A 25,775-nucleotide genomic window follows, 5' to 3' on the forward strand; every position below is an offset into this window, starting at 1 on the left:
TCCCTTTTATCTATCCTATTGTCCCTCTGACCTGTGTTATTGGAATAGAACTCTAGATGCAAATCATCTGCAAGAACCATGTACTCCTGTTTCATTCAGCCCTATATCCCCAGAGGGTTGATCTATAGGAGCAGTTGGATATATGCTCTGTTCTTATGACCAATACTGCCTTCCTCCCTTTGGCTTCCTAACAGACTGAGTTCCATCAATAGGAATGAGTCTGCTTTTCCGCCGTCCTCAATATCTAGCACAAGATCTGCTGTGGTAGGCCTGGTAGAATAAAGGGAGAAGAAAATAGGGGGTACAGTGAACCAGTACATGCATACTGTCACATATACTCAAGACATGCTGGAAACTACTGCCTGAGAAGCTGACACGTGATTCTGAGGATCATGTGAATTTACTTCATAGAGTAAATTTTACATGTAACATGGGTCAATAGTATCTGAATTTTTTATTCATTCTTTTGTAAAACTAATTTCTCTCATGTCAAGTTTTGGCTCTCTTTTTGCCTTGACCTATTCTTGATAGTCTAGGATATTTATTATACATTTTAATAAATTGGAAAGTCCTACAGCCCAACAGGCAGCTGGATCTTGCAGACTCCTAAGAAGGAGGATTTGGACGCTAAGCGAAAACAGACTGACCAAGCTAACTCTAACACCGGACATTTCAGCACGTCTCTGTCTGAAGGTGAATGAACATTTCTGAACCATGACGATAAAGTAAGGAAGACAAACAGTGACACTCAGCATCGAAGGGGTCCCCAGTAGTCCACAGCAAAGTGGCCCCCATGGCAGTCTCGTGACTCACACAGGCTCGGAGCAGATACATTGATTCTCCTTTCTCAACTAGAATTTGGAAAACCCAACAGAAAACTAAGTTGCAGCCATATTTGTTACTGGCCAGCAAATTGCAAACATTGTAAAGCCAAACATCAGAAACAGAGCCTCAGAGCCTCAGGTTTGGTTCTCGAAGGCATGCAATTAGTTTATACTGCAAAGCATTTTCAAGGGTAGATCTAGGGAAGAAAACCTTCATGGTGGCAAACACTGCATGAAGTGTACATATATGTGTGTGTGCATGTATATATATATATATATATATATATACGTGTGTGTGTGTATATATATATATATATATATATACACACATGCAGGCAAACACCGATACATCTAAAAAACAAATTAAAAAATACCCTGTTTATCCACAGCCTCTGGCACATTCATTCCTCTTCATGCTATCATGCCTTTCAAACACTGTCCTGAGTGACTGACAGTCAAGTCCTGCTCTCTTTTGGCTTAGATTTGTTCAGCTTTAGTAGCCTGAGCACCTAGTTACTTATTAGCCTCTTCTAATAAACCATCTCCATCTTAAGCCTACTGGAATTAGAAGCTCAGCCCTGGTAAGATGAATTAAAAGGACATGGTAGCATTTCCCAAGTGCTAGTTCAGGAATTACTGGTGTTTCTGAACACATTAAGCCTCCGCCCTTTGTGTGTGTGTGTGTGTGTGTGTGTGTGTGATCAAAAGAGTATTCTGAAAGCATTGCACACAACACTGTCCTCTTGGAAAGTGAGAACACACATTGGGATCCTTAAATGAGTTAAGAAAAGTGAAAGCCCCCAAATAATTTCCAGTTGGGGAATAGTTCAGTGCTTTCAGGAGCAGTAATCAGCTGTTAAAAAGGCACCGCAGCACGGATCTCTACACACCGTTATAAACACATGGAGTAAAAACCCAGTCAGAGGTTCTGAGCACGACTAACATCCCATTAAAACCCAAATCCTAAGTGTGTAGATGGCTTTATATAATGCAATAAAACACACAAAATCTCTAAAAGGATGTATAGCAAATTGTTATGAGTGGTCGTCTCTGGGGAGTGCAACTGGCAATGAGGGAAAGCTGCGCTCTTTACTTTATAGATTTGATTATCATCACAATTGCTTTACAGCCATTTTATTATTTTGATAATAAAAATATCAAGTGCCATATTAAAAATCAGACATATAGTGCAGCAGTAAACACATCTGTTTAGCTTTAACAGAGCACTTTTCAAATTCATGTGACCACTGAACCCCGATTTGTGGAGCACTCAAAACTGACGCGTGCAGGCCATACTGAAGTCACTATGCCCAAGGCTTTCCCCTGGCCTTGCCAACAATTGGACTTTGAGCTTCTGTGGTCATTTATACGTGAGTGAAAGAGGTTACAGTGACCTTGGAGGTGGCCTGACAAATTGTCAGTACTCCACGCTACCCTAGAGCCGTGACACTTTGAAAATGCAGCATTGTTCTTGTTACACAGGCAGTGCTAAAAGCAGGATTGTTGTTGTTTCTACCACCACTGTTGATTTTAGTTTTATGAATGGCTCTGGTCCCAGGAGCCCAATAATAATACACGCTGTCATCCCAACAATAACACACCCCAGACAGAAGCACCATGAGACATTAGGATGCATAATCACAGGTATAACGGAGAATAAAACTTCCTAGAACAAATAGCCTGGTTCAGCCTCGTCAGAGGATACGATTGCCTAGGGAGTAGCCGGTGCTAGCTAGCTGCCCTTTGGCCAGCCCCGAGAAGCTAAACAAATGTAGAGATATTCCTCATGTCCATCTAAGCTTTTCAATGGCTCAGCCCATGAGGCAGAAACACAATAATGTTGTGGCTTGAAATCCAATACCCAATATTCAAAACATTTCCTAGGGCACCTCGGTGGTGTTTGGGGTCCTTAGGGGCTGGGGAAACAGTGCTAATCAATTATAAAGATGGTGCTATAGTGTTTGGAGACATTACACACTTTATTTTTCTCGAATACTATCTACCAGAAACATAAAGGTAAAGCTAGGGGGTGATTTCCTGCACGTTGCCCGTTTTCTCTTTCCAACCCTTCCTCTTAGATCAGGATTCTATGAGGCTCACCTGTCACTGAACTGAACCGCTTCTCCGTTCCTGGTCCAGTGGATGGTAGGCCTTGGGTTGCCTACGGCCTCACAGTGCAGAAGCACACTCAGGGTCCCGCTGGCTAGAGCCACAGTCTGCCCCAGGTGGGTGACCACCTCGGAGGCTGAGAGCTGCTGCGCCGCTGAGATCTTTCTCAAGATGGTGGGCTTGCGGTGAGGCCTGCGGGAGCTGCCCCCGGCCTCCGCAGACGAGCTCCGTAGGGAGCTGCTGAAGCTAGAGACGTGTTTATGAGGTGGGACGGCCACGGGAGGAAACCTCTGCTCTGAGGGCTTGTGAAGCATGTCTTGATTCTCCAGGTGGCTGCGGAAGATGTCCTGGGCCAGCTGGGCTACCAGGTGCTTGCTGTAGAGGTCTCGCAGCTCCTCGGGCTGCTGGGACAGGTTTCTGAGGATGTCATCTAGGCGCTTCTGCTCAGCCACCATGGTGAAGGGGAGATGCAAGAGGGCTTGTTCAGTATTGGGATCCTCCTCAGAGGATGCGTTCCTTTCTGCGGAGTCCTGCACCTCCCAGGAGCCCAGGAGCTCTCCCGGCCAGCCACCCTGCTCCAGCAGCCTAGACACAATGTCGTCATAGCGGTTCCCAGGGTCTGCCGAGAGGCCGCGCTTCTCAGCCTTGCTGCCATTGGGGAAGATGCCATTTTGGTGTTTGTGGGTTTGCAAGGCCTCCTTTGGATTGAGCTTCCTCACCTGCAGGGCCTCCTCCTCCTCACTCCAAAGGCTCAAGGGTTTAGCCACGAGTTTGCTGTTTCCTCCAATGAGCTTAATTACAAATTGCTCCCGGGCAGGCCCTGCAGAACAAGTGTAGATGCCTGCGTCTGAAGGCTTGAGGCGATGGATCTTCAGGTAGCCAAAAGGGGCCACAGTGACGTGAGCGGAGCTGATGCTGTGCTGGCCGTCCTTCTCCCAGGTGATGAGGGGCTTGCGGAACCTGCGTGTGGGACACCGGAGCACCACGGTAGTCTTGGGAAGCAGGTAAGCGAATCCTCCCACCACAAAGTGCAGTTTCCTCTGCCTGCGGGTCTGGATGTATATATTTCGGGCAGCGGCAATGTGAGGGCTGTGCTTCGTGGAAGGCCTTCCAGGCCCTGGTTGGACAGGGATGCCAAACCGAAGGAGAAAGAACAAAGAATAGGGAAAAAACAGAGTGAGATAGGACCACGAGAGAGGGCAAGAGACAAAGGGGAAGACCTCTTCTGTTGATTTCGGCCAGGGTTGCCATTTACTACCTCCTGTTAACCAGGAAGGAGTTGACTACCAGCTGGGGATCATTAGGCTATCCCACCTTCAAAACCTGCTGATGAGGTGTGGTGTGGAGCAGCCACAAGCACAGAAACTGAGGGAGCCCAGGGAAAGACAGTTCTCATTAAAAGCATTTAAAGAAGAAATTCGCATCATAAAGAGAGGCAGAGGACCAAGAGGATCCCATTTCTCTGCTAAATGTCTACCTTCAGGGCCATGCAAAGAACCAGTGCCCTAATGTACACCAAGAGGGGACCCCAGAAGTGTTAAAACCCCAGGGATTAATATCACACAGAATAAGTGTGTTTAGAGCAGTTTAAAACCCCAGACTGGATAACATTAGACTTCATTAGGAACGAGCAGCCTTCAGTTCCCAGATCTCAGTATGCCAGCAAGGGGACCTTTGCTCTCCCCTTGCCAGCTGCTTTTCCAGGAGAGAAGAGAACTCAGGCTGGACACCTGAGTGAATCAGATTCCCTTTCCATCTCCAGCTGGGCGCTCCAGCCACAGGGGTCCTCGGCTCTGCTGCCCCACAATGCCTCACTCCTCCAGGGCTCAGGGAAGGTCCTTGCCTGGTGGCTGTGGCTGCGGTTATATGGGGTGCCACAGCCCCATGCCCAGAGCTCTGAAATACTCACTTGCACAGGTTGCCAGCATGCAGGGTCTGATGGAGGAAGAGAAGGGCAGGGGAGGGCACAGGGTGGAATTGACAACAGTGGAGACCCCGGTTTTCAGCACCCTCCGGCAAATGGCGCTCCGAGTCTGGGTGCCCTCCCCACAGCTCACAGAGCACTGGTAAAGGAAGAAAGGATAAATGAATGCAAGTCCTGTGAACTGGAGTCTAACGCTTGTTCTGTGTGGTCCCTTAAATTCACTATGCCAGGAAAAGTCTCAGCCCCTGAAAGAAATCTTCACAACAATGTACAATCTCTGTCTTGCAGCCACACGTTGCCCCCCACCCCATATTCTAAGGGTTCCTATGAGCATTTTACCCATTCCTAGTTACAGATGGCTCAGGCCTTAGGGTCACAGAAATACAGAGTTCCATGTTCTAATCTTAGCCCAGTATTTCAGAAGCTGGAAAGTTACTGCAGCTCTCTGCACTGTTTTCCAAGTCTCTGAATTAAATGAGAGATTACAAGAAAAGACAATGCTAACCCAGTAAATGATGTCTCCCATTAGATAACTGTTTCGAATTTGCTTTGTGCAGGTGAAGTGCCTTGCCTCCAGGAGCGGTCACTTAAATGAAGAGGCAAGTCAAATGCATTTCTCAAAGGAAGTAAGACTTTAGGGAAATGCAAATGAAAAGGACAATGAGATATCGTATCACAAACTTTGGAATGACTGTATCAGAAAGAAAAACAACAGTAAGTGTTGGCGAGGGGGTGGAACACTGAGAGCCCTGCTCCCCATACATTGCTGGTGGGCATGTAAAATGAAATGATCCCTGGAATCTTCTCCCAGGCAAAAGAGTTTAAGAGTTTTGATAGAAACAAAATGTACTACAAGACCCAGTAATTTGTCTCGTACATATCTGTTTCAGAGAAACGAAAGCATACATCCACACAAAGACTTGGGTGCAAACGTTCACAACTGCACTGATGTTATTTAACAACATCAGACTACTTCTGATAACCAAGAAGTTTAGAAAAACTTACCGCCTACTAACTGTTGAATGGATAAACTAAGTATAGGCTAGCTATACTAATGAATATCATCCAATCATACAAAGAAACATGGTCCTTATAAGTGCTATAACATAGACAAACCTTAAGAACAATAGCCTAAATTGAATTTTATAAAAGACCAATTATATGTCAATAATGTTGTTTATAGAAGAAACAGCAGTTGAGGAATTTAGTAGAAGTTTAACAGTGGAAGGCAGGTTCTGAGCCACTGTAAAATTAAAGCTAATAGTTACTAGAGGTTTCCTGACCTGTGCCTCGACGATGGGGGGAGTTTGGGAGGAATAAACACAGCAGGCTGAAAGCATGGAAAACAGAGATTCCTAGAACCAAGTAGAATTTGGTGCACAGGTCCATTGCAGGCTTGAGGCAAAACCAAGTCAGTTTTACTGACGAGGGGCTGAAGTGAGTGCGGTCAGGCGCATAAGAGGAACTTTGGGCCTGAATTTGAAGACTTTTCATTTTCAGACAGGTTTGGAATTGGTCCACAGAGCAATGGGAAGCCATGAAGTGGGGAGTGATTTGATGAAAGAGGTGTTTGAGAAGGTGAATCTGGCAACACTGTGCAGAGCAGAGGGGAGGGGAAGCGGGACCCAATGGAGGGGCCACCACAGCCTGGCTTGAGAGGATGACGGCATGAACCCGGGTCGTGGCAGCGTGCCACTGGAAAAAGGACAGTGAAGAAACAGAGAGCCGTCTTCTACTTTGAAGTTTTATATGGGAGCATGTTGAAATGACACTGGTCTGCGAGACAGAGTGTGACGTCTGTCACCCCAAAAGAAATTCAAGATGTCGAGGGCCATCTCAACGAGCAGGTTGAGATCAGCCCCCTGCTTGTGTTACCTGATGACTACGAAATCCAGATTCTATCTGACATCTGTTCAGCAGGAAATGACAGTAGCAGATCCAAGGGTCAGGTGGGAGAGGACAAAGAGCCCAATGGCTTTAAAACATGGCCGTTTTTTTTTTTTTTTTCAAGTGGAAAAACAGACCGCTAGCCAGACTTCAGGTCAGCCATGAATGACATTAGGAGTCTAGTACCACCCCTAGCATCAACTTCCACATCCCTGGAGAGGGGAAGCTAAGCTGGAGTTGAGTCTCTCAAGCCACACCTGGTAGCCATGGTGAGGAGGTGATTCAGGGGCAGCTTCTCAGGTCATGGGGACACCTATACAGCTGGAGATCGGTCACCCCGCCTTACTTCAGCCACACAGCTCTCATTTTGTTTCAGCTTTAAAAATGTGTATTTGGGCAACATTCATATCTGTTCACTGCACATATAGAAGCCAGATGATGACGTGTAGTGGCCTACTTTGTCACTCTCCACGTAATTCCCCTGAAACGAAGCTGGCAGCCAGGAAGTTCCGAGCCTCCCCTCAGTGTCTGCGATTTCCACTCATCTATCCGGATGGCTCAGACCTTTCAAAGAGAGCTAACACCTCCTAGTTTCCTAGACATGACCTTTCCTTCCCAGGGAGTCCAGCAAAGTTGAAAGAGACCTAGACTATGGCCCTTGGCCCAGCCCCTCTAGGTGGTTGAGTGTTTACCTGATTTCTTCTTTCTCCTGAAAACAAGCCAGGAAGGTAGGGTTGAATTTAACTAGGCACAAGATCTTCATTTAATCAAGACTCTGCCACTGTGATGAACACTGATATCTCCATTTCACAGACAATCAAACTAAGGATTAGGAAGATTAAGCCATGAGTCATTTGTTTGGCAGTTGATATGAAACTGAGGGTTTGGAGCCAGGTTTCCTTGTCTTGCTATCTAAGCTCTAACTCACAATATCTTGTTCTCTAAGTCTGCTGTGTTCACTGTGATCCAGTTCAGTGATACGCCTTTGGTAGTTAAACCCCAAGGGCCCTTCTCTTAAATCTGCAGGCAGAATAGCTCTTTTTTTTTTCTGAATGTTTTGTGTCCTACATCCTCCAAAGGTCACAAACGTCAGGAGGATGGAGAGGTGGCAATTCTTATACGTCTACAGTCCTTCCTCCACAGTCCAACCCTGAGCCCATCACTCGGTAGATGCTTTACCAGGAGGGCGTCTTTACCAGTCACTTGGCACATACACCAGGACTCTCTTCTGTGTAAGTTTTCTTATCATGGTATTTTTCATGTATAACGCCGCTCAAATCAACAGATTTCTGGAAAAACCACCAACCAACATGTCTGTTTACACACATTTAAATATGCACACATTCTTTCCCCACCCTTCCATTCTTGTATCCTGCTGAAATACAAATTCTTTCTAAAATACAAAAGCAACCATTCTCCTTTCTGTTCTGAAACATCTGGGATGAGACACAGCCAGAGGTAAATTATCATAATGATAACTTCGATTCCTTTATAACATCAATGCCCTTAGCAGGCACTGTCAGAGGGACTCTAGATAGGCTGATAGTATATGAAGCAAGAATCCCATGCTGAGAGGTCAGGAATCTCAATTTCCATAGCTTGCCTTTTCTTTCGAAGTAAGCATCTCAGTGACACATTTCAACCATCAGCAGCTCCACACTCTGAGTTGCATAATAAGCACTAAAATGCCCATGGGTCAGGAAAGCCAATCTGAATGCTTCTATTCAAGAAAAGGAAAAGCCTTGAATGTGGTTTGGATGTAGCATTCTTTCTGCTAGAGGCTGAATTTGCTTGTACAGCAATGATTTTAAGACTTCCCTGTGGAGGACACACAGGTCTTTGGAGCTGGCTTGTTAAAGGCAATGGCAGAGAAATTCTAGGGGCTGAAAGCGGTTGAGCTGAATCTTCGAAGCCAGCTATAAATGAATTCATGCCAGGATCTGAACAGGAATGACTTAGAGAAGCAGGTTAGTTGGAAGTGTGAGTTCAGGATCCCTCACTGCACGTACCATCTGGAGCTGTGAACGCTGAGCCATCATTTTCCCAAGCGCAAGGCAACGGGGGAAATCAAGTTCTCTTGCTGGGAAGTTGTTCAAGTTTTAGAGTCAGGAAACGAACAGTAAAGAGGCAGGATTTCCTTGGCCTTCTTTTCCTAATAAATCACATCCTTTATTGTCCAGTAACTTGGAAGAGAAGAACTAGGGAGGCCTTGCCCTTCCTGAGCAGAGACTGGAAACATCTGGGAGAAGGACATGGGAGTGGGAGTGCTGGGAGGATGGGGCTTCGTGGAGAAAGAGGTGAAGAACCCTGTGTCCTGGGTTTGTTCTAGGGGGATCCCGTTTCTAATCGCAGGTTTCCGATTTTTAATTGCTAGGTGAGGGCTGGCTGCATAGCCCAGGTCCCTGTAACAAACTAGGTCCCCATAGCCTAGTCCTTATGCATTCTATGGTAGAAATGCTTACAAATGCCGCACTGTTAGGAGAGTTTTTGGTCTCTTTGCTATGCAGGTGTTTGGGTGATTTCTCTCCCCCTCCATGACTTGCACTCTTTTCTCCTGAGGAGCAGACCTACCTCTGACCAGTCAGAGAGAAGCCACTCACTGGGGCAGTCATCTTTCTTGCAGGCTTGCTGGGAGGTTGGTTTGGAGGCCGAACAAAAGGTCTCTGGAAGCTCCAGGAAGCTACCATCGGCCATCCGCTGTTTGCAGAGAACATCCCGTTTCTGAACTCCTCCTCCACAGGTTCTGGAACACTGGCGAAGCAGAAAAGGTCAACCAGGTCACGATTTGACCACTACCTTATTCCTGGTTGAGTTAAGAATAAGGGTTTTGTTTTTTGATTTTTCTTTTTTCAGACAAACCAGGAGTTGGGCCAAAGGGTTTTGTTTCTTGTCTTTGGAGCGTATTTTGTAGCATAGTTTTTGGAACTCTCCACTCATAACCTCAGGTATTTAACTTGAGCATCCAGGAATTCAGGAGCCCTGGAATCTTAGAAATTTGCCCCTGAACAGTGATTTGTAGTCATTCAAGAGAACTGGTTTAAGAGGTTAGTATCATAAAGTGTTCAACATATTTATGAGCCAATGAAAATAATCTGCGCAGCTTCCAGGATGAGCAAGAGCGACCTCCTGCCATCAGAACCAAGCCCCAAAGATTAATTTGTAGAAAGGACTGTCCTCTCCCCCTGTGTGGGACCACTCACATAATCATACTGAGCACAGGAGATTCAGGGGCCGGCTTTCTGAAGAACTCCTCTGGACTAGCAATTTCTAAGGGCGCTGGGAGCCAGAGGCACTGAAAATTGGTATGCAAGAAAAATAGCCTCATGTCAGTGGTTTTCAGAGGGACTGCAGTAAAACATTTTGTTTACATGGAACTTAATAGTTATAATCTGGCTGCATGAGGCAGGAACGAGGCCTCCTGGGGCAGAGATGGTTGGCTTTTTCCAAGTATTTGTCCCTTCCCTTTTAAGGGCCCTCAGCTTTTGGCAATGGTACGTGGTTTTTCTGTATAGGCTATATTTGGCAACTTCTTTGAAGACAGACACAGCCACTGGACTAAATGATGACCAATGGGACTTAAACAGATGGATGTGTGCAATTTGAAAGACCTCATCTAAAGAGAGATTAGCATCCCTTCTCCGTTCCATGCTGGCAGGAATGGGCATGCTGTATAAAAACTGTGGCTTCCATGTGATATGTAAAAAATACAGAATAGGCTTTATTCTCGACTGAGAAGCCCTGCCTGCGTCTCCTTACCTGAAGTGGCTTTTTAAAACCATTGTCATGTTGAGATTTGTTCCTTCAGCCAAATATAACCTTACCTAATATCTACCAAACCATGATTTAACAACTTGGTGCAGTTCATTCCAAACATTTCGCGGAACTTCCGGTTTCTTAGACACAGTCTCTAGTCCACTTGCTGCCCGTGGGTTTGTTGAGACATTAAGTCTAGGCTCCAAAGCTGTGAGCTTGCATTGAAGCAACGGCTCCACTCTCCTTGGCATTGGTCTTGTTAGGTAGCCAGTAAGATATTTGGGCTGAAACACGTCCCCAGTCCCACCCCAATTAACTGCTCATACAACCAAGGGTAAGAACTGAAGGATTCTAGTCATCAGTCAGAGGAATGACCTGAGTCCTGCCAGGAAAGATGGATGATGATCTGAAGCTGGTTCCAAGGGTCCCAAGCCTTGTAAGATTATTATCTAGTAAGAGGTAAGAACTTATGCTGGAGAGGATGTGGGGTAAAGGGAACACTCTTCCATTGCTGGTGGGAGTGCAAACTGGTATAGCCACTTTGGATATCAGGATGGCGATTTCTTAGAAAATTAGGAAACAACTTACCTCAAGTCCCAGCAATACCACTTTTGGGTATATACCCCAAGAATGCTCAATCATACCTTAAGAACATGTGCTCAACTATGTTCATAGCAGCATTATTTGTCATAGCCAGAAACTGGAAACAATCTAAATGCCCCTCGACTAAAGAATGGATAAGGGAAATGTGGTACATTTACACAATGGAGTACTACACAGCAGAAAAAATATTGACATCTTGAAATTTGCAGGCAAATGGATAGATCTAGAAAACATCATATTGAGTGAGGTAACCCAGACCCAGAAAGACAAATATTATAAGTACTCACACATAAGTGGCTTTTAGACATAAAACAAAGAAAAATCAGCCTACAATTCACAATCCCAGAGAACCTAGACAACAAAGAGGACCCTAAGAGAGACATACATGGGTCTAATCTACATGGGAAGTAGAAAAAGACAAGATCTCCTGAGTAAATTGGGAACATGGGGATCATGTGAGAGGGTAGAAGGGGAGAGGCAGAGGAAGGGAGGGGAGCAGAGAAAAATATGTAGCTCAATAAAAACAATTTAAAAAAAAAAGAACAAGTTCAGACTGTTGCCTTCTTTTCTAAGAATTAAGTCAAGGGCTGGAGAAGTGGCTCAGGAGTTAAGAAGACTGGCTGCCCTTCCAGAAGACCTGGGATTTGATTCCCAGTAACTACATGGCAGCTCACAACTGTCTGTAATTCCAGTCCCAGGGGATCTGACATCCTCTTTTGGCCTCCTTGGTCATCCCATGCAAGTGGTGCACAGACAAACGTGCAGGCAACACACCCATATGCACACATACAATAAGTGCCTTTACTGGCTGAGTCATATTGCTGGGCTACAGCCTAAAATAGTTTGATCCAGTGAGCTGTGGCCGTTGTCCACTCCGACACTGACACTGTGATAGTGTTTTCTCTGCAGCGGTCCCTTTGGCCATTGCGCCACTTTACCCCAGACTACTTTATACTGCTCTATAAGAAGTATTACCTATTTTATCATACTCTACTCTCCTCCTACTTCTTTCAATGAAAATCACAAGGACTGAGAAATGGAGGGGAGTCCAGAGCAAGATCTCGGCAAATATCTCAACCTAAGCTTTTGAACAGGGCTAATGCCCAAGCCAAGCCCAACTGTAGACTATTATATGAGAAACTCTGGGATGTGTATGCTAGCTCCTAGTACCACCACCACTACCTCCTCCTCCTTTTTCTTTCTCCTCTTCCTCCTCCTTTATTTTTATTTTTTTTTACATGACTTCATAGGTCATTCTCTGGTAGATAACCCTATTGTGTGGCAGAACCAAAGCTGGGACCCAAGGAGGCCTCTGTTGACCCATGTATGATTTGTTTGTACTGTGAATGGTTTGAGGCCACAAAGCCTTGGGTGCTATTATAAGGGCTACAGACTTTGCTTAGAAGGCTTTAAACATAGAGACTTTCAAATGGCCCAGAACAACTTTTTATTTTATATTGAAAAATTCAAAATGAATATAATTCTATTGAGTCCCATAGTAAATGTGTGTGTGTGTGTGTGTGTGTGTGTGTGTGTTTTTCCAAAATTATGGCTGGAATAAATGCCCTTTGGTAAACATCCCCTTAGGTAAATGTTAGTCTCATGTGATAGATAAAGAAGAGAAGGCCCAGAAAGATGAAGCTGCACAACTGAGACCACACAGATGCTGGAACTGGTTCATTTCCAGTCAGTGCAATGTTCAACAAGTCATCCTGAGTTGCAGAACAGAGCCTGGGCTCAGCCTGTCTGCCTGTGTTGGCCTTCATCGAAGGGGTGCTTTGCAATGCAATTCTTAGCTTCCACCCTGTGACTTCTTTGATTGGCGGGAGTTAGCTCAGATCTGTATTTGGAGACCAGCACCCTAAAATACTTGAATTATATTTTGATGACCCTAGAAACTTGTTCTGCTTTTTTTTTTTTAAATTTCTGAGTTGTCAGTCTATATCTGAATACAGGTCTGTTCTAGACAATGAACCGCCAGACCATATGTGGTGGTCTTCAGAACACTTGCTAATTGTCATGGAGCTAAACATTTCTTTCTAAAAGCTTTTCTGGAGTCTTTTAGCTTTGATTAAGACAACGATATGTCTAACTTTTGACTTTTCTTTCTAGTGCCTTGCATGGGATAGACAAGTACTGTCTGCACCACTGACCTAGCCCTTTGCTTTCTTTAGGACTCCAGGTGATTTTGTGGAATTTTTATGATAAAGGGAAACATTTTAGTTCTTATTAGAAAAATTCAACAAGCCAGTAGAGCGATGGTTCTCAACCTTTGGTTCACAACCCCGGGTTGGGGGGGGCACAAGGGAGGCAAACAATCCTTTTACGAAGGTTTCCTAAGAACACTGGAAATGTAACTATCATTACAATTCATAACAGCAGTAAAATTAGTTATGAAGTAGCAGTAAGAATAATTTTGTGGTTGGGGGTCAGCACAACACGAGGAACTGTACTCAAGGGTTGCAGCATTAGGAAGGTGGAGAGAGGGTTTTACTCTCACACATAACATACCTCCACTGTGCCTAGTAGAGCCCTCTTGGGAATGCAAGGGCTCACACACTAGACTATGCTTCTGGTACATTCTTTGGGACTCTACCATGTGCTAGGCCACTTGTTGAAGTAGACAATTTATCCTTCTCTGGGTATAGACACTTTTTCCTGCCCAGGCCTTTGGTCACGTTGTTCACTATTCTTTACAGCTCCTTGCTCATTCATGAACTTCTTGCCTAGAGAGCCCAGTTCACAGGCCACTCCTTCACTAAGCCTCCTCTATTCCATCTGCGTATTGGCCAGTGGCTCCCTTCCATCACACCCGGATTTAGGATGGGTACCTTATCTCCTCCTCAAGGCTCATAGTTCATGTGTCTGCTATTTCCTCTGCCCCCCTGAACACAGCTAGGACTTTGAATCTTCTGAGTAAGGGGAATTATTATCCATCTGTGTACTCCCCAGTGCAGAGTGTAGTCTGGCAAAGAACATGCACTTCATAAACGTTTCCTGAATTGATGATTGGATGAATAAAACAGCTCTAGATGCAGATGTTTCAAAGATGCAAAGCAAACATCCAGCTGTGACAGATTCTTCTTTTATTAGACTGTTTGATCATTACAGGAAGCGGTGTCCCCAGTCAGCAATGGGATTTGGCTCTGGTGGGCATTTGGACTTTCCAAGCATGGGAGCATGGGAGAGGACCAGTTCCTATCTATCCTTTCTCTTTCCTCTATCTATCTATCTATCTGTCTATCTGTCTATCTGTCTATCTGTCTGTCTGTCTGTCTGTCTGTCTGTCCGTCCGTCCGTCCGTCCGTCCGTCCGTCCGTCCGTCCGTCCGTCCGTCCGTCCGTCCGTCCATCCATCCATCCATCCATCTATCTATCTATCTATCTATCTATCTATCATTTACATTCAAGTTCTGTTTCTAAAGTTTGCATCATCTTTGTTTAACAATTTCCTTCAGTATGTTTGCATGGATGAAAAAGTGTCTTTATCAATTTCTAAAAACCATGGAAGATGAAAATTTAGAAAAGGATGAAAATTTACAAGAGGAGAGGCTTCAAAGTCTTTGATAACTTTGTTAGAGGACTTGGTGAGGCTTCGGCTCCTTAAGAGAGAGGCAGCATGCAAACGAGAATGTTTATAGAGGAGAGAAAGCAAGGGAAATTCAATAAAATTAAATGAAAAATATTTGTCTTCATGAATCATCATTTAAATCAGATTCTGGTATGAAAAGGTAAATCTTTGGTAAAGGGTATTTTAAAATATATTCAATAAAAACAAATAATAAAGATACCATTTATGCTGCATATATTAACTGCCATACATGATTTATGGCAAGGTTGTGGCTTCATTATTTTTATGTGAAATTTAAGAAATATATAATAAAGAGACCACTTAAAAGCTATATTTCTATGCATAAATATGCTCATGTGACCTGTACTTTCAAAGATTTCCCCATGATTAGCAGGTCAATAAATTCTGCCTGCATTAATATTTTTTAAAAATGTTTCATTTGGTAGTTTAATTTTGAGTTGAGTTCATTTCCTTGGTACTTCAAACCATATTACTGCCCACAATGCAAAATGACATTTATTTTCTGTTTCTAAGTTCAACCTTCCAGGTTGACCATGGTATGAGCTGCTTATTATGCTTATAATTCATTTCACCCATGTCTTTACTCATTCTTTCTTTTACCAAGCACTTGGGTACCTATAGTGATGTTTTATTTATGTTTTATAAATAAAACTTGCCTGAAGAACAGAAGGTAAAATCAAGTCACTAGAGGTCAGGCAGTGGTGGCACACACCTTTAATCCTAGGATTTGGTAGATGGAGCCAGAAGGATCTCTGTGAGTTCAAGGCCACCCTGGGCTATACAAGATCAATGCAGAAACAGGTGCACGTGATGGTGGCTCACACCTTTAATCCCAGCACTAGAGAGGAATATAAGGCAGGATGAGACAGGAACTCGCTCTCCTTCAATCTGAGCATTTCTTAGAGATAAGAGCTTTCTAATGACTTGACTGCTTTGCTTTTCTGATCTTCAGGTTGAACCCCAATATCTGCCTCTAGGTTTTGATTATTTGTGCTACACATACCCACTGGGCACGATGGTAGGTGCTGGGGATTTTAGGTGAATATAAGAGGTTCTTATGTTACTGGGATCTATCATCCAGTGAAGGAGAAAACTTTACTGAGAAACATGATCAGTTTTACAAGGAGAGACTACATGAAAGAGTGTAGTTTATGGAGAGGCTGATGGCAGGGCTGAGGAAAAGGCAACGTCGGGGAAAAAAAATCTAGCCATGAGGACAGACACCCAAGTTATGCAGTACCATGGCATGGTAACATAACTCTGAGTAGGCCTGAGGATGAGGCCTGGGGATCATGAGACTACATTGTCAGATAAGGGACAGATAGAGAAAGGTCTTTGAATATAATCTTAAAACCATGGGGTACCAGTAGGGGTTTTAATGAGGAGATCACAGGATGAAGTTTGTAAGGAATGACTTAGGCAGCATAGGCCAAAGGATTTCAAAGGACATTGCCCAATAAGATATTAATTGATATTTTCTGTGTAGCAATTTCCTCTGAGAGAAAACTGTCCAACTGGGAGGACGCTTGTTAAGACCCAAATTAAAAGAGAGGTAAAACAATTGGATGTTCTAAGGGATAGGTGTGAGGATGGGGTTGGGATGGGGTGCATGCAATATTCCATACTGCATCAAAGCTGTTAAACTCAGGAATTAAACAACTCAGAAGTTCCAGGAAGTTCTGAAACTGACCAGATAAATTATGCTCCCCTCTCCGCTCCACATTCATAGCCATAAGGATTGCTGAGTAATACTCTCAGATAAGCTGAACTTCCTGGAAGTAGAGACCAGTCCAGCAGCCTGGAAGAAGTTCAGTCCAATTGAACTATCTGGAAGGGACACTCGCCAACCTATTGAGCTGCTGCAGGCTGTGCAGGGTGCTCCAGCCTTGTAACTTTGGTGAGTTGTCACCTATGCTGGGTGGACTTTAATGATGCAGTTATCTCTGAGTCACTTTTGTTTCCATAAGTGACCTTTCACCCACATTCCTATAAATAACCCCAATTAAACTCATTGTTTCAACCAATCAGACTCTAACAGTATTAGTACTTTTGTCTATTGTTGATTACCTACTGGGAATAAATAGATTTTTGTTGTTCACACCTATCCAGGAAATGTCTGTCACATGTCACATAGCATTCTGTCTGTCCCATTCCATTGAGAAAAGGCTTCTTGATCAAATTTGCCTAAATAGCACTGCTTGCCAAACTCTTATTTGATGGCTTCCAGCATGTGACATTTTAAGTGTCCAATAGGAGGTTTGCATTAAGGAGTCACTGATAGCGGATTGAGGAGCACTGATGTGAGCTATGCGGGACAAGTCTGTGTGGAATCGTGTAGTTGCTGCGGTGAGGATTTGATCAGTGTTCTGGGAAAAAGCTGAGGAAGGGAGAGAGCGAAGACAGTTGCAAGAAGTGAATTAAACTGACCGCGAGAGTTTACTGAGTGTGACAGATCCATGGGGCCGAGAAGGGCATCAGCTCCCAGACAGGGAAGGGCTGGCTAGTAGTGACAGCATATGGCAGTGATGGATGGAGAATGGCCAAGTTTGCTGGGAAGGGAGGCCAGGAATACATAGGGCTCACTGTAGATCTTTGGGAGTTGAGGCAGTTCAGCAATGTAAGAGGAGACTGGGAATTCCTTAAACAGTAGAGGTCAAAACTGAACCTCACTACAGTTAGAATGCGGAGAGAGAAAGGAAACCTAGCACTCAGATCTCACTGAGAAACTTAAAACGCCGGTACCATTTTGTATATCAGCTTTACTTTGTTCGCATACTATGAGCTAAGCCTTGCTATCTGTGGAAGCACAGGGTTCCTCAGTGAGACGTCTGGGTTAAATAGACTGTTACGATGTGACACCCAATAGGATCCAGAGTGATTAAGCCAAAGAGCTTTCTTCTAGTAAATAAAAACAAAACCGTTCCACATGTGAAATCTGACTTTTGATCTCTGTGCTGTTACATTTATTGCTGCTTCTAAAGATAGTAGTAAATATTCTCTTCAAAGCACTACTGAAAACAATTATGCATTCTAACAGTTTTAGGGAATAAATTCTTCAATAAATATGACTCTTAACTTACATCGGTTTATATTTTAATCACAGAGATATAGCATAACTGATGATTGCTGTGATAGAATTTAGCCCTCTAGGCTAGACCAGAAGATGTGTGTGTGTGTGTGTGTGTGTGTGTGTGTGTGTGTGTGTGTGTGTGCATGCGTGAGCACATGTGCGTGTGTAAACCTAGAAAATGAAATTTTTACTTTCTGGAGCACAGTTATCATTAAATTTTCCCCTTTCCTTAATATCGCCAGGAGAGATTCCTCTCTCATATGGTTTTTTTACACAGCTAAACTATGTGCATTTTTGAATTGTGACCCTGATAAAAGAAAGGTTTACAGGGCAATGGCGAGCTTTAAGCCGGGGTGGAGTGTGTGCAGGACTGTGGTGAGTACTCCTATCTTCTCAGCACAGATGCATGCAATATGTTTGTGCACTTGGGTGGATGCAGCCCCGGACATAAAACATTTGCAGTGCAGGAAAATCCAAGTGACACCCCAAGCAGGCCAGTTCATTTCCGCTTAACCCTTCAGCATCTCTCTCCTCTTTTCCTTGCCCCCTTAAAAATGTGACTTTCAGAATCAAATCCAATGGAAGCATGCAGATGTGTGTGTATATGACGCCACGTTTGGTTGTGGGGGTGGGAGGGTGACAGAGGGCAGGTTATCAATCAAAAGGACCAATGCCGCTGGAGTTCCAGTGCTCAGTCAGCTGACTGTTGGGCAGAGTGTGGTTGGCTGGGTAATGACCAGGACAGTTTCTAGGTCTTGGTCCCTAGGACTGGTACACACATTTCTTAGACTAGTCAAAGGGACTTGGCTAACAGAGTAACAGTCCTGTATAACCAGGTATGTTTATGTAGGCACCGTCCGTGTTCCTCATAAGAGGAGGGTCAGAATCTGGTCAGTTAAGAGAACAGAATCAATGTCTGGAGGGATCCACTCTGAAGAGGGAAGGGAAGGCTGGAACAGGAGAAAATAGAAGACAAAAGAAAAAGGCATAGGCCCTGTCTTGGAGCCCCCAGGAAGAAAGCATGATTGCTGACTCCTTGATTTTAGGGCAGTAAAACCCATTTCCAGCTTTGGATGAGGCAGTGTATTTATGTTGTTTTAAGACGTCAGAATTGTGGTAGTGTGTTCTAACAGCCACAGAAAACTAATACACAGATTAAAGAAAGCCCCAAACATAGGCAACGGAGGTAAACTTCAGATTTAAAGTTGTATTCTCAGATTTCTTCACAATTTAATTATGCAGAGTAAATAGTAAAGACAGCTTGGGAGAGGTACATTGAATACCAAACTCATGAATGGGGTTTAAAGTCTCTTGGTTCCCCTTCATTCCTGAGCAGCTCAAGATGGGACAGTTTCCACCTCCCTGAGCCTAAGGTGGTCAAGAGAGTTCAGACGGTGCCTGCGCAAGGGGCAAAATGAGCAATCCTATGTAAATCTGGAGTGCATGTTGAATTCTGAAATAGAGCAAGTATCCAATACATGGGCATGTGTCTCTCCTCATCTTCTCTGATCCATCCACCTGCCTTAGGTGTCAGGAGTCCTCCAGTGACTTGGTCTTGGCTTCACTGACCCCAGCATTTAGCCATGAGTCATGGGCCGCACCTGACCACGTGAGGATGTGGCTGTTCAGCGGCAGCTACATGGCTTCACTGTGGAAGATGTGTGTGGTGTGTGTGTGGTGGGGAGTTTCCTCTCAGGGTCTGACAGGCAGAGCGGAGGAGGTGTGCAGGAGACAGACAGCAGCCAGATGGCAGCTGTGACGAGAGGTGGGGCAAGAGTAGATGTGCAAGGGACATGAGGGGCTGACAGGATTGTACATATTGGCTTATTATCTGGCCATGGTGGGTTTCTGAACACCATCCTAGTGGAAGGTGGCCATGATCAAAGTGTTTCAAGGCTAACGTGGGTAGGACCTGCCAGGGACCCCCAGTCACGGGCTGTAACCCTCTAATGCAAGAGCTCATCTCTTGCACAATTTCTAATACTTGTTTGCAGACAATGCCAAAGATGAAAAGGAGAAAGAACTTAATACATTAAAGAAGACACAGGGGACCAATGCAAGGGAAATTCAATAATAAAACATCTAAATATATACTGGCAACATTTTCAAGTTAAATTGATAAAAATCAAAATCAAAATAATTTTTTTCCCCAAGAAACAGGGTTTCTTTGTATACTTCCGGATGTCCTGGAACTTACTCTGTAGACCAGGCTGGCCTGAACTCGTGGACATCTGCCTGCCTCTGCCTCCCAAGTGCTGGGATTAAAGGCATGCACCACCACCACCTGGTCAAATAAATTCTTTATATAAAACCAAATATTAAAATGTAAGGGGTGCATACTAAAAGATGGGCCTCTGACAACCAAATCTAGAATTAGATTTCTGCTTTTGTCTAAAGCAAAAGTTTAACAGACAGACATACATGGGGTCTAGGCTTGGTCCCCTGCAGAACTGCATAATGTATAAATATTGGCTATTAGCCAATTTTAGGCAAAAGGTCTACAAAGAACAAAGGATGCTGTGTTTCCATCTAGCAGATGGCAATTTATATAATACTGTACTTTTCTAGGAAAAAAAAATCCATACATATATGGTTGGTGGTGACCCTGAGATCAGCCACAAAGGAGGACGTCTCTCCACTCCAACAGGCCCATCAGGTTGCTTCTCAGTCTTAAAGAAAGGATTGGAAATCCCCATCTGTTCTTTCATTGGAAAAAATAAAAAGACTGCAGGCCGGGTGCTGGAAGGAGCCCTTGGCAGACTACTGGGGCCAGTAAGGACCACAACTACACTCCAGGTTTCCTTATCCCAGCCGAGACGGTGGAGTAATCATAGGGTTAATCAGACAAGGGGCTGTCAATAGCTGATACCCTAACTCATGTGTCCTGAGACCACAGCCCTTTAGCTCAGGTATTCCTGAACTTACCTCATAAAACAAAACCATCACATACAACAAAAACAATGGATTTCTTTTCAGAGGTGGTCAGTATTAGCTGATTGTATTGAAGAGCTCACCTTGAGAAGGTCCAGGAAGCAAGAGAAGAAAAATATTTTGGCTAAGCTTAATTAGATTGTAAAAGTGGCCGATGATCAAACTATTAATGGACACTCTCTGGTGGGTATACTCACCGTGACTTTCAAATTTTTTATTTTTTAGTGTATTAAAATACTTTTGTGAGTTTTAAGTTTGGTATACAAGGATATACATAAGAGAAACCACTAGCCGAAGAGGTGTACAGTATTTGTTTCCTGATTTGAAAAATAGGCCTAATCCTGTCTCATCCCTAAAGGGTTTGCTAGTGGCACGAAACTGAATTGGCTTCCAAATAGATTCATGTTTTCTTAGGTCAAGGTAGATGGGCTTTGCTGTGTTACAATGGATGCTGTGGGTATGCGCTGGCAACGGCGGCAAAGCTATGAATGTGGGATGTGCACCAGAATTGGAAAGCACACTGGGCCAAGATCATTATTCAGCAACACGTGTGACTGTGGAGAGGAAGGCAGTGTTCCCCTGAAAGCTGCTACAAAGACTACTTTATGATCCATAACTGCACACAGATATATCACGGAGATACAAAGCCAGCATTTCCTGGCCCGTGGGCCCTGGCTCTGTGTATAATCATTCATTTTGTCATAGACTAAAACACTATTCACAAAGTGCTCTTCACATAAAGACCAGCTACAAGCTACCCATAATCCAGAGACTTAGAAGTCGAACAGCGGAAACCAACGAGAGCAGAGTCCTCACTTTTCTCCTGGCACGAATCAACGGTGCAGCCTAAAGCCAATAGTTCTCTCCAATTAGCAGCAGCTCAGTGCAAAGATACTAGAAGTCAGAGACCCAGGCTCTCATGCAGGATGCATGACCTTACATCTGGGCTATAGTTGTATCGTTCACAAATCAAGAGTTCTCATACGGGGCTCGTTCATATAACCATGGGATGTGCGGACACAAAAAGTGGGGTGAAGGCCACCCCTTAATTTGCAACTTGTATAATTCTTAGTTTCCTCAACCCTTAAATGAGGATAGTGTTCTGGGGTTGCTGTGAGAATTAGCTTCTAATCCGTGCAGAATGATGTGTATTTCTTAGTAAAACACTGGTTCACAAACTGTTCAAAATATATTGCATCCACTTGACTTCCAAAAACCACCACGGAGTAGCACGGGATTAATGGACTCAGCCATAACATAAATAAACAAGATTTTAAAGAAAATTCATGGATAATGTTCATTTTTAGCTTTTCTTTTATATAGTTACCCCTCACAATTGGATGGGACTGGTTCTGGGATGCTCCTAAGATTTGATGCTAAGACCCCAAATACATGGATGCTCTAGTCTGAATATGAAATGATATAATATTTCTATAACAAATGCACCCTCCTTATAGCTTAAATTGTCTCTACATTATTTATAGTACCAAATAAAGCACAAATACCATGTATTGATTAGGAATTTTTTAAGAAGTCTATACATGTTCAGCATAGATACAAACACAACTAAAAAGGCCTAATTAAAAAGCACATGGTCTATACTGGTTAAATCTGTGGGCACACGAGCTACAGATCCCAAGTGTTGACCCTACTGTAGTATTTTGCTCACTCATTGCTGGTTTATATTTACTAAATTATCAGTATGTGATAGGCAGGGAGAAGGAAGGAGGAAACACGGAAGCCTTGGCTGCTTGGAAGCAGCAGACCATCTCTTGGTTGTGAGGGAAGGATGTACAGGACAGCTCTCCTCTCTCCTCAGCTGTGTGACTATAAGATTACCATCCTAACTGGGACCCTTGTAGAGTCTACAGTGGGCGCACACAGGGATGCACAGCCCTTCCAAACACGGGCTTACATTTGTGACCATCCTTGTCACTTTAAAGCTATGTGTGATGTCCTAATAGGGATAAATTGCAACACAAGACTTCATCCAAACAACCAACTTAGAACCTTTTCTGTCCTTTATCCTTTAGAGGCATGCCAAAGGTTATTTCAATTTTGAGACATAATAACTTTCATAATACATCACAATAGAGCAGTTGCATTTTTATTGTTGGTTTGGGATGTGTGTGTGTGTGTGTCCACGCGTTTGTGTGTGTAGGATCCAGACATTTTGTAAAGGGTCTGATAGTAAATAGTTTAGCTTTTGTGAGTTACGTGGCCTTTGTCACAGTCACACAAGTTTGTCCTTTTAGAAAATTAATCAGTGATATACAATATGTAAAAAGGACAGTTAGGTCTGTGTTACAATAAAACTTTATTTACAAAAAGGCAGAAGGTTAGGGTTAACTGTCAGGCTGCAATTTGTTATCTCCTGCTTTAAAACTATGGCTTTCAGACTTTTAGAATTTATAAGATTAATTAGAAAAAATTAAAAAAATCTGAAATTGGCTCAGGATTTCTAACTTAGGTGAACTAGTAAGGAAGTCCTTTATATGTATATGATATTGGGAGGGGAATGCATTGAGGGTCATGGGAAAGCTGGGAAGGAAAAATGGGGGTAGATATGATCATATTTCATTGTATACATATATAAAATTTTCAAAATAAAGAAGAAAAGTAACCTTAAAACCCAACTATTAAAATTTTAAATAGCAGAATCTGGAAAGGGCATGAATTCAGAATAATTTTATCTTTATGGAAAAACTACCATAGTGACTTTAAGTGAAAATGGTTTCTTGCTTGGTTACAATTTGTCAGGAACATGCCCAGATCTACAGATGGAGGGTGTGTGTATGGTATCAGGAACATGCTCAGATCTACAGATGGAGGGTGTGTGTATGGTATCAGGAACATGCTCAGATCTACAGATGGAGGGTGTGTGTATGGTATCAGGAACATGCCCAGATCTACAGATGGAGGGTGTGTGCGTATCAGGAACATGCTCAGATCTACAGATGGAGGGTGTGTGTATGGTATCAGGAACATGCTCAGATCTACAGATGGAGGGTGTGTGTATGGTATCAGGAACATGCTCAGATCTACAGATGGAGGGTGTGTGTATGGTATCAGGAACATGCTCAGATCTACAGATGGAGGGTGTGTGTATGGTATCAGGAACATGCCCAGATCTACAGATGGAGGGTGTGTGCGTATCAGGAACATGCTCAGATCTACAGATGGAGGGTGTGTGTGTGGTATCAGGAACATGCCCAGATCTACAGATGGAGGGTGTGTGAGTGGTGCTTTTGGAGAACCCTGGGCTATCTCACAGTAGAAAGAACGAGGTATTTACAATGAAAAGGCCTAAGTTTGAGGAAGGTTGGAGAAGAGCTAAGGAGGGAGAGGTAGCAGAGCTTAAGTATACCGTTCTGGGAAAAAAAAAGTCCTTTTGTCTTGAATCACTGCTCCCCATAAACACTGCATTTGTAAGTACCGTCAGGACTCACCAGTTGCCACTGCTCAGGGTACCAGGCTGGGGGGCAGTTGAAGCGGTTGCAGGCCTGTACTGTGTTTGGTTTCGGGTGGTGACACAGCTCATCAGCAAGGACAACCACCTCGTTCATCTCTCTCGAAAGTAGGTGGGAGCAGACGACATCCCTGGTCTGCAGGCCAACCCCACAGGTGAGACTACACGGGCTCCACTTGCCAATTTCCCATCTGGAAAGAAGTAAGATGAGAAAGAACCTAATTGAGTTCCCGTGCGAACACTTTACAGTCGAAACCCCTCACTGGGAGTGGGGAAGGTTCTCTGAGAGGTTTGATTAGGGATTGGGTCATGAGCTCCAAACCCAACCATCCCCTCATGCTTAGAGTTCATTTGGACTACAGCAAAGAAGTCCATAGGACAGCCAATGTTTATTTCCAAGAATCACCAGGAAAAGTTGCAACTGTGGCGACTGTATCTATTTTGACAGAACAGATGAACTTCATCCAAAGAGGTGGGGGAATGCTAGATGTGCACATAAAAGATTCAGGGATCATATTTTCACCAGTGTCTAGAAAGACTAGAGAACGCTTCTCTGCTTATTTCTCTAGCCTCCATTGTGTGTGAGGTGGAAACATTTGTGCTTCTTATTTGTTGGTTTCAAAGTGAAAGGTCGCTGGATTCAACTTCCTTTAAACTTCCATCATAGCACAGAAATGCCTGTGTCTTATGCATAAATATCATCACTGCCTGGGGCTGGCTAATGGACCAGAAGCAGAGACTGCAAAATAGATCAGAGAAGTAAGGAGCGAGTGGCTCATTATCTGGACAGGGAAGACGAATACACAGATGAGCCGAGCGCATGAATGGCAGGCTCCAAATGCCATGCCTGGAGAAGTACGTTTACTGTGATCTAAGGGCCTATAAAACCAGCCCCACTGTGTTTCCCTGTCGACTGGTCCTCCAAAAGTTCCAGCAATAAGGACAAAGTTCAGTTGCCTGGACTCTGACTCAGAAGTGTTCTCTAATGGTCAGTTTTAGGTCTTCTGTTCACCACTTGAGACACACAGGTTCTATAAAAGGGAGCCAGCCAGGGAGAGCACAGGGGGGCTTCCTTTACTACTAGGCCTGTCAAGGTTCTCTAGTGAGCCCAGAAAACTGTTTCAAAAGCCTTTAGCCTTAATGATTTTCCGCCAATTGTAACACTGAGTAGAAACTCCCATTTTTGCTTGCTACTCTAACCTCCCACTTACTTCCCCTCCCCCTTCATCAACACTATGATGAATAATTGCATCAACTCCTTTGCTATTTCCATTTATCCCTCATGGCCCTCTAGTACCATCTTCTTTAGCAAATGGAACCAAGGTCCTGGAATAGTTTTTGCCCTGTCTTCCTGTTTCAGAATGTCTTCCACGTTTATTACATATGCATTTATATCTGCTCCAGGCATGGGTCATTGTTTTCTCAACCGGATTATAGGTTTGTTTTTTTTTTTTTTTTTGCCTTTCAAGGGCCCCGTCACAGTGTCTATCACCTTAGATAGAGCCTGTGTTGGAGTGTGACTTATACCACTCACAGAATCCACTGGAACGCCATCTAGGTGGTTCATGGAGATGGCTAATAAATTCCTGAAAAACCGACAGAAGGAAGTACTCT

At 43.9% G+C, this 25,775-nt stretch overlaps 1 protein-coding gene across 5 annotated transcripts in view; it reads right to left on the bottom strand.

Moving 5' to 3' along the window:
- Adamtsl1 (ADAMTS like 1) overlaps positions 1-25,775 on the bottom strand; it is a 924,007-nt gene that overhangs the window by 88,747 nt on the left and 809,485 nt on the right. For all 5 annotated transcript variants that reach the window (XM_087904876.1, XM_087904875.1, XM_087904874.1 and 2 more), the window contains 4 exons: positions 24,142-24,352; positions 9,316-9,495; positions 4,843-4,996; positions 2,925-4,050 (listed from right to left, as the gene is read on the bottom strand). In XM_087904876.1, coding sequence (XP_087761002.1) covers positions 2,925-4,050; positions 4,843-4,996; positions 9,316-9,495; positions 24,142-24,352 — 1,671 coding nt within the window. The remainder of the gene's footprint in view (positions 1-2,924; positions 4,051-4,842; positions 4,997-9,315; positions 9,496-24,141; positions 24,353-25,775) is intronic.

The sequence above is a fragment of the Myodes glareolus genome, chromosome 3 (assembly GCF_982192425.1).
Source record: "Myodes glareolus chromosome 3, mMyoGla1.1, whole genome shotgun sequence".
Lineage (NCBI taxonomy): Eukaryota > Metazoa > Chordata > Mammalia > Rodentia > Cricetidae > Myodes > Myodes glareolus.